Below are 14,920 nucleotides of genomic sequence, written 5' to 3'. Positions count from 1 at the left end.
AGGTCCAGCCCATGCATGTTCTTTGGTGGTTCAGTCTCTATGAGTCTCAATGGGCCCAGATCAGGTGATTCTATAGGTCTCGTGGGTGTCCTTGACCTCTCTGGCTCTCTCAATCCTTCCTCCTGATCTTCCATAAGTCTCCCTGAGCTCCACCTACTGTTTGGCTGTGGGCCTCTGCATCTGTTTCCATCAGCTGCTGGATGAAGCCTCTCGGAGGACAGTTATGTTAGGCTTCTGTCTGCAAGCATAGCAAAGTATCATTAATAGAGCCAGGGGTTGGCTCTCTCCCATGGGATGGGTCTCAAGCTTGTCCAGTCATTGGTTGGCCATTCCCTCAGTCTCTGCTCCATCTCTATCCCTGCACATCTTGTAGGCAGGGTAAATTTTGAATGGGAGGTTTTGTGAGTAGGTTGGTGTCCCCTCCCTTCATTGGAAGTCCCACCTGGTTACACCAGCCTCTATATCCCCCATGCTAGAAGTCTCAGCTAGCATCACCTCCATAGTCTCCCAGGAGCATTACCCTGTTCTAGATCTCCAGCTCTTTCCAGAGATGCCCACATCAATTTCCTTCCCCTCTCCCAGCCCACTTGCCTCCTCCCCACACCTAACACCCCCTGTTTTTCTCACCACCATTGGAAACAACCTGGATGTCTCTCAACCAAAGAATGGATAAAGAAAATATGGTACATTTACATAATGGAATAGTATGCAGCCCTTAAAAACAAAAACATCATGCAATTTGCAGGCAAATGGATGGAACTAGAAAATGTCATCCTGTGCTGAGGTTACAGACATATTCTGAGGTTACAGACATGAGCTGAGGTTACAGGCATGTGCTGAGGTAACAGGCATGTGCTGAGGTTACAGGCATGTGCTGAGGTTACAGGCATGTACCACCATGGCTGCCTCTGTTTGCTTGGTTTTCATTTGAAGCCAAGTCTGATTGTACCACAAAAGTCATTGAATGAGGACTGTATTGTACTGTACCTGTGGAGACAATGCGTGTACAGATGTGTATAACCAGGTTTCCAGCTGCAGAAGCATGGTATGTTAGTGTCTGTCCAGACTGTGCAGTGAGAGAAACCCAGGCCCCAAGGTGAGTGTGGGGGACCTTCCCAAGGTCCCCAAGCAGGTGTCCCACCCTTTGTGGCAATGCCACTCCTTGAGCCCAGAAGGCTAGGCTTTCACTGCCTGGAGAGCCTCTGTAATTATGGGATTAGAAGGCAGGCTGTCTCCACCGGCCTTCTGCCCCTAAAAGCCACAAGTAGAGTGATGGATTTGGTGGCAGAGAGCCTGTTTCCAGGTATGTCTGGGAACCTGGCATCCTTAGGCAGCTTGTTCATTGAAAGGCCCCATTGTGGCTGCAGCCTCCCTCTGAAGGGGCTCTATTTTGGGACAGGATCCACCCTAGTCCAGCTGGAAAAGGTACATTTCAGGATGTCCTGTGGGTGTGGAGGTAAGGGTAACACCACACAGGGGGTATGTTCCTGTGGTAATGGGGGTCCAGCCTGTGTGGAGGAAGAGAGGACACAGAGGGAGGCTGAAGTATGTGGGGAGGAGAGGCTTTTGGCCCAGGTAGAGGTGCACGGATGACAGGACACCATGGGGAGGGGAGGTGCGCTAGGCCAGGCTTTCATGTGGTCCAGAATCTGGGTAGACAGGCCCTGTCAAGATGGAATGCAGGGCTGTGGCCTGCCTGGGCCTCACCCGAGTCCTGCCCACCAGTGACTTCCTGCTTCCCACTATTGTGGCTGCCCAGCCTTTGTCCTAGGCCTAGAAGGAGACCCACCCTGACCTCAAGGGCCTCCCAGTTAGGGTACCCGGGGCCAGAAGCAGCAGCCACAGGCAGCTGGGCTGGGTGGTGTGATCACAGGAGCTGCTTAGCCTCTATTCTGCTCTTCTCTCACCAGATCGGGCTGTTCTCCTGCCCCACCCAGTGTGGCAGCACATTCCAGCCTCCTGCCATGGCTCACAAAAGGTGTCTGCCAGGCATTGTTTTGGGGCTTCTGCCTGGTGGGCTTCTGAAGATCTTTCTATCTCATTCTGACTGCCCCTGTGTATCTGCCAGGGTCACCTCTGCCTAGGACTCCCTCCCCAGCTAGTTCTCCCCATCAGCCTTTAAAGCACAGTAGCCACTGGAAGCCCCTGAGAGTTCTTGAGGCCATAGGCCTTCCCAATCTCACCATGTACAAGCCAGACACAGAGGAGAGGGCATCTCTGGAAAGTGGCCTTTGGGCTTGGTGATCCAATCTGTGACACGGGTATGATGATAACCTTATCAAATTACCTGGCCCAAGACGGGTATGGGGCAGTGATGCCTGGCATGCACTAGGTGTTCTTTCTGGTGGTGGTGCTGTTCATTTCTCTGCCTTTGGGATATCAAGCCTTTGAGTTCCCAAGCCTGTGCTGCTTTGGGCATAGCCCCGTGACTCCAGGAATGACTAATTCCACCCTGGCAATAAGCTCTCCAGAGCTAGGAGAGGTGAGCCTTTCCACCTCTTTCTTCGGTTGCTTCATTAAGCTCCTCTTGAGTGAGGGGAATGAGGATTTCCCTAATCCTCTGGCACGAGGTAAAACAGCACAGAACGCTGGGTAAGACAGGCCAGTAGTAGGCTGAGGGTGGCACCAGAGAGAGGCCTGAAGCTTTTTGTGTTTCTGGTTGGCCTTGTCCTGGACCAGCTATGACCTGAGAAAAGTCTTGGCCTTGGCTAGAAATTACCTGTGTCTGCACAATGGCTGTGCTAAGGCTTGCTTTTGGAGGTGGGGTCTGAGAAAGACGCCTGAGAGAAGCCTTTTGAGAGGTTCCTGGGGGGCTTAGTGGTATATACAGACCTCCGGAGAAAACAAACAGAAAGTGGTGGAGCCGAGACCTTGGCCTTCTTGTCCTGAGTCTTCATGTTTGGAAATGCTCTGGTAGTCCCGATGTTTCCTCCTCCTTGGATGACCCCCCAAGGGCTGGGTCTTGGAGGCTATGAACCAGAGTTCTCAGACATGGTGCTCATCTTGGGGGTCTCAGTGCCTTCCTCTGGGGGAGCCTCAGTTTCCCCCCTGCACAATCGAGGAGGAACTGTGGGAGGGGTGGGTGCCTGAGGTGGGGGCAGTCATCCAGGCCATACTCTGTCCACAGGTGTTCCTGGCCCTGGGGGAGCTCCTTCTGTCTTGCAACTGGGCAGTAGTTGCTGATATCCTGTTGGTAGGTATGGGTTACATGTTGGTCCTGGCACTTTTGAGTAGCCTGGGGACTGGGAAGGACCTCAGAGGCCCTGGGACTGGGGTTAAGGGTCACTTTTTACAGTTTCTGTAGATAATATATTCCCTTTCAAACACTCTCAAGCGTTTCCTATCTCATCCCTGCACATAAGCATGGAAACCCAGAAAGGGCTGGTACCTGCACCAAGGTCACACAGTGGCAAAGCTCTGAGCTGGGACTGGCACACAGGTCTTCTTTCACTCTTTGCCATACTACTTCTTAGTGAACGGGCTCCCTGGCCTGTTCTTTAGAGTCACAGAAAGAGATGCTGGACTTAGAGCACTAGCCTCTAAAGCCTGCTGGTTCCAGCCCACCCCACCGCATGGAGTACTTGAAGGGCCGTCTGGGCTGTGATGAGACCTAAAGATGTTCTTGCCACATGGGTTCGGGGTCCACAGTCCAGCTCCTTCCTGTGTTCAGCCTCTCAGCTGCCTCTGAGGAGGCCCAAGGACTTTGAACATTATTAAAGTCTGAGCCCTAATTGATAACAAACAGGGCTCCTAAGCCTAGGGACACTGAGGGACCTCCTGCTGTCTCCTGGCAGACTGGCACAGTCTAGCACTGGGTATAGGGTTGTGGGTGGCCTGGCCACAGGTAGAAAGCTTTCTGGTGAAGAGGCTCGGACTAGAGTCCTCTGCAGAGACAACCCTGGGTCAGCCTGCTTCTGCCCTATGTCACTCAAGAACCACGTGACTTTGGGCAGGTTGCTTTGTATCTCTGAGCTTTTGTTTCCTGATAAGGAAAATGGGGATGGAATGTTAGTAACCATTGTTGTGAGAGTGGAGGAAGAGACAACCTGTAGAAGGTTTAGCCCAGTATCAGGCACAGGGGTTAATGGGTAGGATTCCTATTGTGACCCTGAGGTTCCCATGGCACTTCTGTCTCCTAAAGTTATCTTGGGGTCCTAGAATCTGGGTTTGGAAGGACCATGGGGATGTATGTCATTTAATCGACAACAAGGTCTGCTTGAGCACTGCTGACAGGATGTTCACTGCCTGCCATGTTTCAGGCTCAGCCCTGTCTTTGGCCTTAAGGAACACATCACTAGATATAGCCAGTCTTCCCTGCCCCTCCCTCTGCACCGGAGACCTAGGCTCCAGGCCTGACTCAGCCTGGCCTTGGGCCTCAGTTTCCTTGCCCATAAAAAGGTCTAATCATTACCTCCCTAGTGGGGTGAGTGAGCCAGCCTGAGGGAGCAGCCGCCCTCCACATAGCTCATCCTCTCTCAGGCGGTTCAAGTCATACTGAACCTGCCCCCCACAGCTTCCTCTGCTTACCCCCAACCGTGATCCCTTTTTTCCACATGACAGCCCCGATGATATGTGAAGGCTACCTGGCATCCCCATGTCTGTCTCTGCTGGAATCATTAACCTGGCAGAGCCAGGTGCTTTGCAGTGCTAAAGAGAAGTGTGCTCACAACTGCGAAGGAGGGAGAGGGTGGTTCTGGGGGCCAGCCAGAATCTGGACTGTGGGGGAGCTGGCTGACCACATGCAGCCCAGTCTACAACTCTCCGAGCCCTTCATGGCTTGGAGGATATGCTCTAGCCAGCTCCCTGCCCTTCCCCCTGCCTTCTCTCCTGCCCTGAGCTGCCCAGTGGCCCACAGTGATCTTTCTGTCCTAGATGGGGTGGGGTTGTCAGGGAGGGCAGTCCTTTCAGCTCCCACGTTTTAGAGGGGCACAGGTTTACAAGAGAGAGAGAGTATACTATGCAGAGATGGTAGAAAGCCAAGTTGCAGGAAACGGGGAGGGGACACGTGTGTGGAGACTGAGGTCCCATGGAGAAAGCAGGTCAGGGGAAGGACTTATGTGGGGACAGGTTGTGCAGGATTGGAGGAAAGGCCCCTGTACCTACCTGTGCTTGCCCCTGAGTAGGAGGTGAATGTCTCTTTTGGTTGCTGTGAGGGTATTATTGTAGCAGGAGACAGCCAGGTGGACAGCTCTTGGTAGAGAGAGCAGAGAGGGTCTAACAGGAAAATGAGGTAGAGACTATGGGTTCCTGGGGGAGGTGAGGGGAGAGGATGGACAGCTCAGTTGGGAGCTTTTTAGCAGTCTGCCTTTCATGCCAGTCCCTGCTACTTACGATGAGAGACAGATTGTGGCCATTACTTGACCTTTCTGTGACAGCCTCAGCTCAAATGCACAACAGGGCAAGTAGCTCCTACCAGTGTGCTTCAGGCCAAAAGGACTCATGGAGCTAAAACCTGTACCCTGTGTGTTCTGAGATGGCATCTAATCCCCACCGGTCCTGCCTCAGGACACTGCTCTCTCCACAAGCGAGGATCTAGGCTCCTTTTAGACCCGAGGTCTCAAAGGGCTGCCCACTCTAATGGCTCTCACACTTCATCCTTACTGAGTCAGGCTTGGAGGAGCTCCTCACTGATTGCGGACTCTTCATCCTCATCATCTGACTGGATGGGCGGAGAGTCAGTCAGTACAGGAACTGCACTGCTAGCAGACTTCCCACAGAGGCCTGACCCAGTAGTCTTCAGCACAGCTTTTGGGTTCTCACAGTTACCTCTCCAGCCTGCAGGCTCCTTGCAGGTCTCTCCTCATTTATCTCCTTGTTCAGTCATCCTCATGAGGAGCTCATTCCCTGCTCCCTCCCTACACATCTCCTCCTGGCTCTGCTGCGCTTGAGACCGTCTTTTCTCCTGGAAAGACAAAGAAGGTGTCTCTCTCTATCTTAAATCTGCTCCAGGAGCCTCCAGCTGCCCCATCCAGGCTGTTCCTCAGTGGCTCACTCTTCCTCCCAGTCCTGAGCAGAGGGATGCCCGAGGAGGGACTGTATTACCATTCAGGGGTATCTGGCCACAGGGGTTGAGTTGGGGAGTGCAGAAGGCAAGCAAGCTGCCAGGGAATCTGTCCTTAGTGATTGTCTCCCCAACTTTCTGTAAGACGGTGGCTGTCTGCACCTCTCTTGCCCTGGGCTATAAAGGGAACTGCTTTTCTGAGAAGGGTGGGTGAGCCAAAACACAGGTGTTTTTGTCTCAGAAGCTGGTGAACCTGGAATGCTGAAAACCCAAAAGCCGCTCATTTTCAAAATTACCCAGCCCCAGCTTGCCAGGTGCTGCGAGGTCCAGCCTTTACAGAGTTACAGGTACCCAGAGGAGGCAGGGAGGTGGGACCCGTTTCCCTATATTGAGAAGATATGGAGGCAGCTTGCAGAGACCTTACTCTGGGGGCCTGAGCAGCTCCGGCCCCATGTGGATCTGTGTGGATGCATGAAGCCTCTGTGTAGGAAGCCAAAGCTCAGCCCTCTCCTCAGAGCCACCCATGACTAATCACATAATTATGGGGTGAGAAGGAAGTCCTGAGAAGGTGCAGAGCTGTGGTCGGTTCCTCCTCCAGTGCTGGCAGGTCCTGAGGATGGCAGGAGGCCCAGCTTCTCTTACTGTGTGGGGAGAGAACCTCGGCCCAGTGACCACCCTACCATCTGATGGCCACAGTGGCTCCCCAGCTCAGCCCTGCCCACCTACATGCCTCTCTCCAGCAGACCTCCTATGTCTGTCTGGTAGGGTTCTGGAATTCAGAGTCATATTTCTGTGTCCCCTTTGACCTCTCTCTGTAAGACACTGATTCTCCTGCCCATAGGCAGGACCACTAAGGAACCTGTCTTTTCAATTTTTTTTATTTATTTTATGTATATGAGTACACTGTATCCGTCTTCAGACACACCAGAAGAGGGCATCGGATCCCATTTCAGATGGTTGTGAGCCACCATGTGGTTGCTGGGAATTGAACTCAGGACCTCTGGAAGAGCAGTTGGTGCTCTTAACCGCTGAGCCATCTCTCCAGCCCCCTCAATTTTTTATTTTTATTTATTTATTTATTTATTTTTAGATAGGGTCTCACTATGTAGCACTCATCGGTCTGGAACTCCATATAGACCAGCCTGGCCTCCAGCTCATAGAGCCCCACTGCTTGTGCCTCCTGCTTGTTGGGTGCGATCCTCCATGGCCTGCTTCTGTCTTCTTTTTTCTTTTCTTTTCTTTTTTTTTTTTTTTTTTTTTTTTTTGGAGCTGGGGACCGAACCCAGGGCCTTGCGCTTGCTAGGTAAGCGCTCTACCACTGAGCTAAATCCCCAGCCCTTGCTTCTGTCTTCTTATCCCTACTGTCCACTGTTTAAATGCTGTGCAATGACTATACCAACATGGCTGACAATGTCAGTGCCTGTCATTCCTAACATCCAGAGGGTCAGGAGGCCAATCTCTGGGAGAAGAAAGCCTGCCATCTAGTCTGGACCCTGTTACTTCCTGGCTGGGCTGCTCTGGGCAATTTAATTACCTGCTCTGTGAGGGTTTTCCCATCTATAAAATACAGGAAATAATCATATCTCCTTCATGACCTGCTAGAGCTGATATATAAAAACACATGCAGGAAGTAGTTATTAAATGTTATTATTATTATTATTATTATTATTATTATTATTATTATTATTATTACTTGCAGATGGGTTCAGATAATGGACAGTAAGGTCTTGGGGACAAGACTCCAGAGCAGCAATCTCCTCTATGGCTGCCATAGTAGGAAGTAGCTCTGAGCGGGCGAGTGTTCTCCTGAGACTGGTCTTTCAGAAGACTTACTTAGTCAGCAGGTTTTCACTAGCCCTCCTGTCCCTCATGTGCTACGGTACTCCAGGGACACAGGAGACACTAGGGGCTTTGCTGTTAATACAGTATATGAGGTAAGGAAATGGACCAAAAAGGACCCCTCCCAGTTCCAGGGGCATACCTTCATTTAACTGTGGTGTGTGTGTGTGTGTGTGTGTGTGTGTGTGTGTGTGTGTGTGTGTGTGAAGGCAGGCCCCTAAACCTGAGAGGGCTTTGCAGAGGAGGTGACATAAGGGTAAGTCGTCAGTGAGAAATAGTGCCGCAGTCGGCCCAGCGAGGGAATGCCTGCCAGGCAGGAAGCACACATGCCCAGAGCCTTCTGCCAAGCAGGATAGATATTCATGTGGAGCTCCTGAATATAAACTAAATGACACTGAGCATAGCCCTCAAGGTGGGTACTATCATTATGTCATTTAGAGAGGAGACAGGCAAGGCTGAAGCGGCTTGCCCAAAGATGCACAGCTAATGGGTAGGGATCTGGAGTGGACCCCAGACTGTCTGACTCCAGAAGTCACATTCTTGATGCCCTTACCTTCTTGCACGGAGCTGTGTGAGCCTCCCTGCACTGGTCACACCTACCTGCACTGATCTCTGGAGCCCTGAACTGAGATACTGCCTACCACTGTGTTCACAGGCTGTGTTCATAGCCACATAGGCTCTCCCAGCTCAAGTGTAAATTCTCAAGAGCGTCTCTGTTCAGTGCTGTGCTCCTTTCCCACCTAGCCCTGTCCCGGGGAGACCTCTGGGCCTCAAGAGGCCTTAGTCTTGGAGTGCGACTCAGGCCTTGAAAGTCAGTATCCCCCACATCCCCAACACCCCCACCTCCCACCCCCATTCTCTGACCTGTTTAGTCTACCCACTCTGGGCAGATGGGAACAGGGGAAGATAGTGACACCCTGTCTTCCTTCAGACTTAGCTCTGGGGCTTCTGTGTTTTGCAGTCGGTGGTGGTGCCCAGGTGCCGGGGCACGGCAGAGGCGCTCCAGATCACAGTAGCCCACGTCCTGGGAGACGCTGGCAGCCCCTACCTCACTGGACTTGTAAGGAGTGTCTAAGTGTGTGTAGGGAGGAACTTGGGAGGTACTGTTCTTGAAAAGGTCCTGGTGGGCCTAGCAGACACTCTTTTCTTCATGGCAGATCTCCAGTGTCCTGCAGGCTGAGCGCCCCAACTCCTACCTGCAACACTTCCTCAGCCTTCAGCACAGCTTCCTGTGTTGCGCCTTCGCCATCGTGCTGGGCGGTGGCTGCTTCCTGCTGACTGCACTGCACCTGGAAAGAGACCAGGCCCGGGCCAGGCAACCTGGCGAAGGTACTCCGACCCTTTGTTCCCCGCGCCAGGCTCCAGGTTGAATACTTCTGGACTGGGAGCACTGGTAACTGCCTCTGCCTCTGGATGGCCCATTCCAGAGCATTTATTATGCCCCTGCCATGTGCCAGGCAAGAGAGCAGATTGAGAGAGAGAGAGAGAGAGAGAGAGAGAGAGAGAGAGAGAGAGAGAGAGCAAGAGAGAGTTGGAATTAGGCAAGTCAGAACCCTCATGCAGCTGATGCTTTAATGTCTAGAGATGGACTAAAAACAGAAAGCAGGAGGGGGAAATGTCTGACACAAGAGCTATAGAGACAAAAGACAGGGAAAAGGGTTGACAAGGATAGATGATGTGATCCCCATTGAACTGGTGACACGGGAGTGAAAGAGTAAAGAGGAAGGGGTGAGCCAAGCAGCTACCGATTGGAAGAGGCTCTAGGAGGTGAGAACAGCTTGTGCAAAGGTCCTGTGGCAGGAACGTGCCTGATATGTGGGGGCCTGACAAGGTGGCCAGTGAGACTGTACAGGGATGAGGAGGACGGTGGGGGTTGAGAACAACAGAGCACAGGGAAATCCTTGGATGGCTTTATTTAGAGTGAGATGGGAGCCCCTGTGAGCTTTCCAGAGGACAGGTCCTGAAGGTTTTTGGGAAACCATCCTCAGGGCTGCTGTATTGAGAACAGAGTTCGGAGTGCCAGACTTGGGGCAAAGATGTCTCAGAATGCTCTGGACATTGGAGCTAAACCCACAGGGGTGGCACTGAAGGGGACTGATTTGGAATTTGTTATGCGAACAGAACCTCAAGGATCTGTAATAGATTGTCCCTGGGGCTGGTCTCCAAGCCTCTTCTGCCTCCTTTGGACTGACTGATCATCTTTTGCCTCCCACAGAAACTCTGGACAGCAAGGACATAGCCAGGAGGGACACTGAGAGACAAGGGCTGCTATCTGGTACCAGCACCCCGACAGAGTAGCCCTGGGCCCCTGTCTTGCAGTGAGCAGGCTACATCCTTCTGGGGACCTCGCCCATCTTGGCTGTGACTCAGGGACCCCAGCTAAGCTACACTCACCACCTTTTCAATCCCTGCTAGAGAGCTGCCAATGCCCAGGAGCTGGTTAGATTGAGCTGGCTGGATTGAGCTGGCACTACTCTCTAGGGAGTCTGGGCTCTGTGTCTGCACCGACCAGGGAGACCAGGCCCTTATTAAAGCATGATCAGTGCAAAGCCCTTAGATTTCAGGGCTTCTTAGACCATCTTGTTATTTATAGCCTTGTGAAACCTCTGCAGGAAGGAGGGGGGAGAGAAGAGATGGGCAGGCCAAGCCAAGGATTCATGGTGGCCTCTACAATGGTGATCCTGAGGGAGATAGTCAGCTATGGTGTCTGGGGTGTCTCCACCATTACCTTCTCACTCAGACTTAGCTTCTCCTGTTTGCAAAGGCGCAGGGGACACACAATACCCCTCTGAGAATTCATCATCTGAATGAGAAGTGGTCTTGAAGGTGGATTCCCTATGGCTGCTGGTGCAGCCTGTGCACATTACAGAGGCAGCTGCCTCCTAGCCACATGCGGAATGGCTCACATGACTGTTCATGCATACTCCTGAAGGAGCCCTCCTTCTCTCCAGCCAATGCTTTGACCTCAGCATCTCCACAGGGGCAGAGGATAGCTCTATGGGACCCACACTTGCCAAGGGGTTCTGAGCAGCTGGGCTCAGAGGACCCTGCAGGAGATCAACAGCTTCCAGGCGGGCAGCAGCAGGGAGGCATGTTCTTTCTGCCTGTGACCCCAGCTCTGTCCCCTCCCCCGGAGCCCAGCCAGGCAATAACTCATTCATTCATTGCTACCTCTGCTGTGCCTGCCTCCCAGCATCTGTGGGCAGAGCAATGGCCCAGCATTCAACACAGCTCCTGGCCCTTACCTTCTTCTCCTGCCTCTTAAGGCTTCTCCTTGTCTCTAGTTAGCTGTGGCAGACTCCTGGAGTTAGCTTAGCCTACACCTGCCCCAAGGCTCAGCTCTCCTCAGGGCAGGCATCTCTAGGACAAGAACCCCCAATTCACAAGTTGGAACCTGGAGCTCATGAAACAACCTCCTAGAAACTCCAAAGAAACAGACTGATGTGGAGAGTGTGATTCTCTGAGAAGGAGGCAGCCATTATGTTCTCAGTATGCTGAGGATCAGGGCTTCCTCCTCCCTTGATCTTAGCTGCAGATTCCACAGCTCTATTTGAGAGGCATCAAATGCAGATTTCTAGCCCAGAACCCACATGATTCACACAAGCTAGCGCCAGGGTCAGAATCTAGTATTCTCAGCTTCTAGACAATGGGCAGAGTCCACTGGCTGGGGAGGAAGGTCAGAAACATCATTTGTGCTAAGTCTGCAAACACTGATTGATATCAGTATGTCCCATCAAGGTGTGGAGCAGTAAATCAGACTCTAGTTTGTCCTTGGACCTCACAGCCTAAAGCAGGACAGAGAAAAAGGGGTCACACGGCTCAGAAACATTCTAGAGGCAGCTTTGGGATTGGTAAGGACAAGAGATGTAGAAGAAGAAATCTGTAGGCAGGGGGTGGGGGTGGGCAGAACTAGGATCGAAGGGATGGGGCAAGAGGCACATAGTAACTCATGAAGGTTATGAGGTGTGCATGCCAATAGTAGGAAGAGGTGGCAGGACTGGCTGGGAACAGCTGGCCTCAGTTGCCTGCCATAGTGTTGTAGCTTTCATCCCTAGTCTGGGGTTATTCCTTCTAGTGCATTCTAAAGTTTGAGTTCCTAGGACAGGATATTGTTTTCTAAATGAGTCTGGGGAATACCAGAGTTCTGGGACTGAGGGACCCTGGGAAGACAAGGGCACACCTTATCTACAGCCAAACCAGGCCCCCAGCTTCCCTCAGATCCTACTTTCTGCCTACTGGGGACCAGTCTCAGAAGATGAGGTCACGGGTGCAAGCCTGTGAGAGGCCCTCAGTGCCTCACTTCAAAGAGTAGAGGAGTGTAGTAAACAGAATATATCTTTCTCGCCGAAGGGCGCTTGTTGGGTAATCCTGGTTATTGACACTCTGGGCTTGTTTGTAGGGAATGTAAACAGGAGTGAAATGCTATTCAGCAAGCACAGTCTCCAAGCCCAACCCTACTCACTCCCCTGTTAATGACTCAGCTTCCAGGAGACATCTTGGCAGGAAGACGTGCTTGCCTGTGTCGGTGCCCATGAGACCAATTTGCTCTCTAGGTTGGTATATGACCATGGTAGAGGTGCTTGGAGCCTGGAGATGAAAGCTTTCCTTCCTTTTTCTTCACAGCTTGGATGGTTGAGCATGCGTCTAAGTTCCTGGACTTCTTCCCAGGCTTGCTCTCCTATCACTAGCCATTGACCTGTCTGTCCCACTCCCTGAACTGGGTGACTTCCTGCTGTATCGGGGTGGGCTTGTAAGGTAGCTGAGCTTACAAGGGTTCTATCAGAGAGTCCTAGAAGAAGCATTGATGCTTATTGAAGCTGCAATTTACCCCAATGGCAAGAGGATGGGTTTACACTGGCTTCTCCAGATGGCCTTACCAGTTTTGGTCATGGAGTTACATGCAACACAGATGGACTGACTACCTTAAGGAGGCAAAGGACTTGTTCACAGTGTAGGAAGAGCTAATTGAATTGATGGGAAGGTTGGACAGTCAGAGTTTCTGCCTCATCTTTTCATTTTTTCAGAGCTCCAACATTCTTTTCCCACTTAGTCAAGATTTAATGCCCCAGACATAAGAGTCCACTTGGGTTAGGTTGGATCCTCTGCCTGTGCCTTGATTCATAGCTCCATTAAGACTAGGAAGCCATGAGAGCTGCTAGGAAGAGGAATGAATTAATTCTGCCAGGGGTGTGGCTTGGTGACGGAGTGCTTTCCTAGCAGGCCCCAAGTTTGATTGCCAATGCAAAAACAATGAACATTAACACACACACACACACACACACACACACACACACACACACACACACACACTTTCCTCAATGACTGCATCTACTGTAATGATTTGGGGTGGGCCACTTGACTCTCCACTCAATTTCCTCCCAGAGACTCTCTGTTTCTGAAGGTCTCAGGCCATGATCAAAGGTAACCCGGGGCATCTGTAATTTAGGAAGTGTTAAAAACGCTCAAGTGAATGATTCATAGTGATGCAAGCCTTTAATCCCAGCACTCGAGAGACAGAGGCAGGTGGATCTCTATGTTTCAAGGTCAGCTTGCTCTATAGATTGAGGACAGCCAGGGCTATACAGAGAAAAAAATTAGAATAATGGAACAGGAACTTCTGTATGAGTGGGGATTCAGAGCCATCTGTTCTGAGCAGGAGAGAGAGCAAGATGAAGTGTTCAGAGCAAAATTCATGTGGCAGGCCCCAGGCTGGGGGATAAAGAGACTCCAGTGAATTGTCAGTGTGGCAAGAGCAGGAGCAGAGTGCAGGTACCTTCTCTCAGCTGGGGTGGTGACCCGCAGAAAAGCTGCTTCAAGTATGGGGGGAGGAGTCATTAGGGAGAAAATGCCTTTTCTAGAGATACCAGGATTGAAATCTGGCTGGTTTCTGAATCACCCGGAGCGACAGATACACAATACAAATCAACACATATTTCCTGCACCTGCTAAATGTCATTTGCTCATTCAATCAACAAACATTCTCTGAGCACCTCCTCTGCACTGGATGGTGAAGATGAATCAGACAGAGGATGGGACCTTGAGGCTCATGTCTTTTGGGGGTGGAGTGGTGGTGGAATCATACGCACATAATCACAATAATGAGTTTCGCCTGATGGAGGAATATTACAACACGGCCCCAAGGAGGAAATGACTGGTCATCCAGGTAGGTCAGGGAAGGCTTCTATGAGGAAGTCAAGCCCATACTGGATTTGTGAAGGACCAGCTACAGGAGCTGCTAGCCTGGAAGGCCTTGTAAGGGAGAGCCCAACTAAAGGGGAGTGGGTTGTTTGTGTGACGCTCTCCGTGGTCCTGAACCACCATTGAGTTAGTGGCCAACAGCTTTTCTGGTGAAGGGTGGACCTGGACTACAAATAAATGAGCCAATTTTTGCATTTTCCCAGGCTCCAGAAAGTATTCGACTGTCAATCCAAGGATATATATGTCCATGGAATGGCGTCTCAGATCCTTTACCATGAGATAATGTGCTGGAGATATTTAGGAGGCTCTAAGGCTGGAAACCCATGGGTTAGGAAGAATTGTGAAGCCATGAACAGATCTATGAAGAGTTTTTGTGTCAGGCAGTGATGGGACCATGGGTATGGTTTGAAAAGTTACTAACAATCACTGTGGGGGAAAATCCTGGAGGTGGATATGGAAGTCCAAGTGAGACATCTGAGGGGTCTGAGAGGTATCAGTGGGCAGTGGGGAACACTGAAAGCGACACTCAACGGGCTATATCTAAATAAAGGATGCAAGTAAGACAGTCAGAGGTGGCCCACAGGGTCTCTCCTTGGTGTCATGTAGGTGAGAAGCAACCAGAGGGAAGGATGGGGATTGCTAGGAGGGTATGTGGGGTTGTATGTGAAACTAGGACTTGGTAATGAGCACTGTCTAGAGGTGGTGGCCAGGGTATCACAAACAGATGTGTGGTCACTGAGACCCCATGTGTAAGTGAAGGATGCCCAAAGGGTGTGCAAGTGATAAGAGGAGCTACCACAGCCCTGAGTCAGGGAGATGCTACCATATGGGGACGCCAGCAGGGAGATCTCCAGATCACCAGCCTTGGTGGAGCTCGCTGTA

At 51.5% G+C, this 14,920-nt stretch overlaps 1 protein-coding gene across 4 annotated transcripts in view; it reads left to right on the top strand.

Moving 5' to 3' along the window:
- Positions 1 to 10,419, top strand: part of Spns3 (sphingolipid transporter 3) — a 54,806-nt gene extending 44,387 nt beyond the window's left edge. For 2 of the 4 annotated variants that reach the window (XM_063269633.1, XM_006246786.5), the window contains 4 exons: positions 3,128 to 3,193; positions 8,802 to 8,900; positions 8,998 to 9,169; positions 10,056 to 10,419. In XM_063269633.1, the coding sequence (XP_063125703.1) occupies positions 3,128 to 3,193; positions 8,802 to 8,900; positions 8,998 to 9,169; positions 10,056 to 10,138 (420 nt within the window). In that variant the 3' untranslated portion in view covers positions 10,139 to 10,419. Of the gene's footprint in view, positions 1 to 3,127; positions 3,194 to 8,801; positions 8,901 to 8,997; positions 9,234 to 10,055 lie in introns of all 4 variants that reach the window. The other 2 variants (XM_008767857.4, NM_001109035.1) reach the window with 2 other exon arrangements.
- Positions 10,420 to 14,920: the final 4,501 nt, after the last annotated feature.

The sequence above is a fragment of the Rattus norvegicus genome, chromosome 10 (genome assembly GCF_036323735.1).
Source record: "Rattus norvegicus strain BN/NHsdMcwi chromosome 10, GRCr8, whole genome shotgun sequence".
Lineage (NCBI taxonomy): Eukaryota > Metazoa > Chordata > Mammalia > Rodentia > Muridae > Rattus > Rattus norvegicus.
This window is presented reverse-complemented; position numbering and strand designations above follow the sequence as displayed.